The 1662-nt window shown below is 52.4% G+C and overlaps 1 protein-coding gene across 1 annotated transcript; it reads right to left on the reverse strand.

The window, feature by feature from the left end:
• Positions 1–470: 470 nt before the first annotated feature.
• Positions 471–1637, reverse strand: LOC108356007 (alpha-2C adrenergic receptor-like; the record flags this gene model as incomplete). Its single annotated transcript, XM_017607135.1, has 1 exon — positions 471–1637. A coding segment is annotated over one exon (1167 nt), but the record flags the coding sequence as incomplete, so codon positions are not given.
• Between the last annotated feature and the right edge of the window lie 25 nt (positions 1638–1662).

Consider the following 1662-nt stretch of genomic DNA (forward strand, 5'->3'; position numbering starts at 1 on the left):
AGTACTGGACTATAGATTTTTTTTAAAGACGATCCTAGTCTATACCTTTCATTCATTCACAGTAAATGGGTATTGGACCAATATATATATTTGGAGTTGTTCTTTTCCATTTCCATTTCCGCTTCCAGTTTTCGTTTCTTTTTTTTTAGCGCACAAAAGCAAATAACCAAATCTATCGCCTATAATGGTACATGCCATAACCAATGGGTGTGCTGCCCATGGCACGTTCGGTGGCCTTCTCAATGCTCGCATGAACGCACCGATAACAGCACACATAGGCCAAACATCACTTGAATAGTATACGCCGAAAGGCGCGCCTAAAGTCCTTGTTGAAGATGGTGTAAATGGCCGGATTCAAGGCGGAGTTCATGTAGCCCAGCCAGAAAGCGATCGCGAACGCCGAATCCGGTATGTCGCAATAGCTGCCACAGGCCGGCACCAGGATGTAGAGGAAGAAGAACGGCAGNACATCACTTGAATAGTATACGCCGAAAGGCGCGCCTAAAGTCCTTGTTGAAGATGGTGTAAATGGCCGGATTCAAGGCGGAGTTCATGTAGCCCAGCCAGAAAGCGATCGCGAACGCCGAATCCGGTATGTCGCAATAGCTGCCACAGGCCGGCACCAGGATGTAGAGGAAGAAGAAAGGTAACCAGCAGGCTATAAAACTGCCCATAATTAGACCCAATATAAGTGTGGCACGCTTCTCTTTTTTGCGAGCGATGCGCCGCTTCTCCTTTTCGGGATCGCGTGGTTTTTGAACCTTTGGTATGGCCGGTTCCAGTTCGGCTTTTACCACTTCGGAGGGTTTCAATGTTTTCGATGTCGCCACCGCTGTGGCAGTCGCCTTTGCTTCGTTTCGTCGCGCTTGGTTTGCCGCTTTGCGTCCGAAGATCGGTTGGCATAGTCGGAACTTCAGCGGCTTTACCACTGCGCAACGACTTACCACACCCGAATCGGAGCTGGATGGATCGAATTCGCTAACCATATCGGTGTCAATACCTACCGAGAGTGCGCGACACCGGCCTGCTATAGGAGAGACGCGTAACTCATTTGGTGATGCGCCTGCTGTCGCCGCCGCTGCGCCACCACTCGCGTTCGGTGTCATTAGCGTCGCGCCGGTGGACATGGCATTGGAGGCTCCTGTGGCAGTTGTTGTTGGCGCCGTCCCACTAGTCACGCCATCAGTGCCGATGGGCGTGGCACTATCATTGTTATTATTGTTGGAAGCTGGTGAATTGGACGTAGCTGCAGCGGCCATTGACGGTGGCACGGGCACATTTAGGGCGCCGCGGCTCGTCGCTATTGTACTCACCTTCAGTGTTTCCCGGTCCGTCGCGGACAGCGTGCAGTTTGGTGAACCAGGCGTGAGCATGCTGAGCGGGGACGGTACGTTTGAGTTGCCATTCGGATAGACGAGTGGATGCGGCTCCATGTCGGCTGCCTCCGATGTGGAAATGTCCGACGCGAGATCGCACGTCACTGTGGGTATCTGCATTGGCAGCGAGGCGCTATTCGGTGGTGTTTCAATGGTGGCTATTTGACGCTGCTGATTCATTTGCAGCGCGCTAATGGCGCTCGACGACGGCATTGGAATGGTGCCCTTCTTGCCGATGGTGGTGAAGCTGGTGACCTGCAGGAGAATGGAAATTCAAATAAGTTTT

The sequence above is a fragment of the Rhagoletis zephyria genome, unplaced genomic scaffold (genome assembly GCF_001687245.7).
Source record: "Rhagoletis zephyria isolate East Lansing unplaced genomic scaffold, Rhagoletis_zephyria_1.1 Rzeph_scaffold_52959, whole genome shotgun sequence".
Taxonomy (NCBI): Eukaryota; Metazoa; Arthropoda; class Insecta; order Diptera; family Tephritidae; genus Rhagoletis; species Rhagoletis zephyria.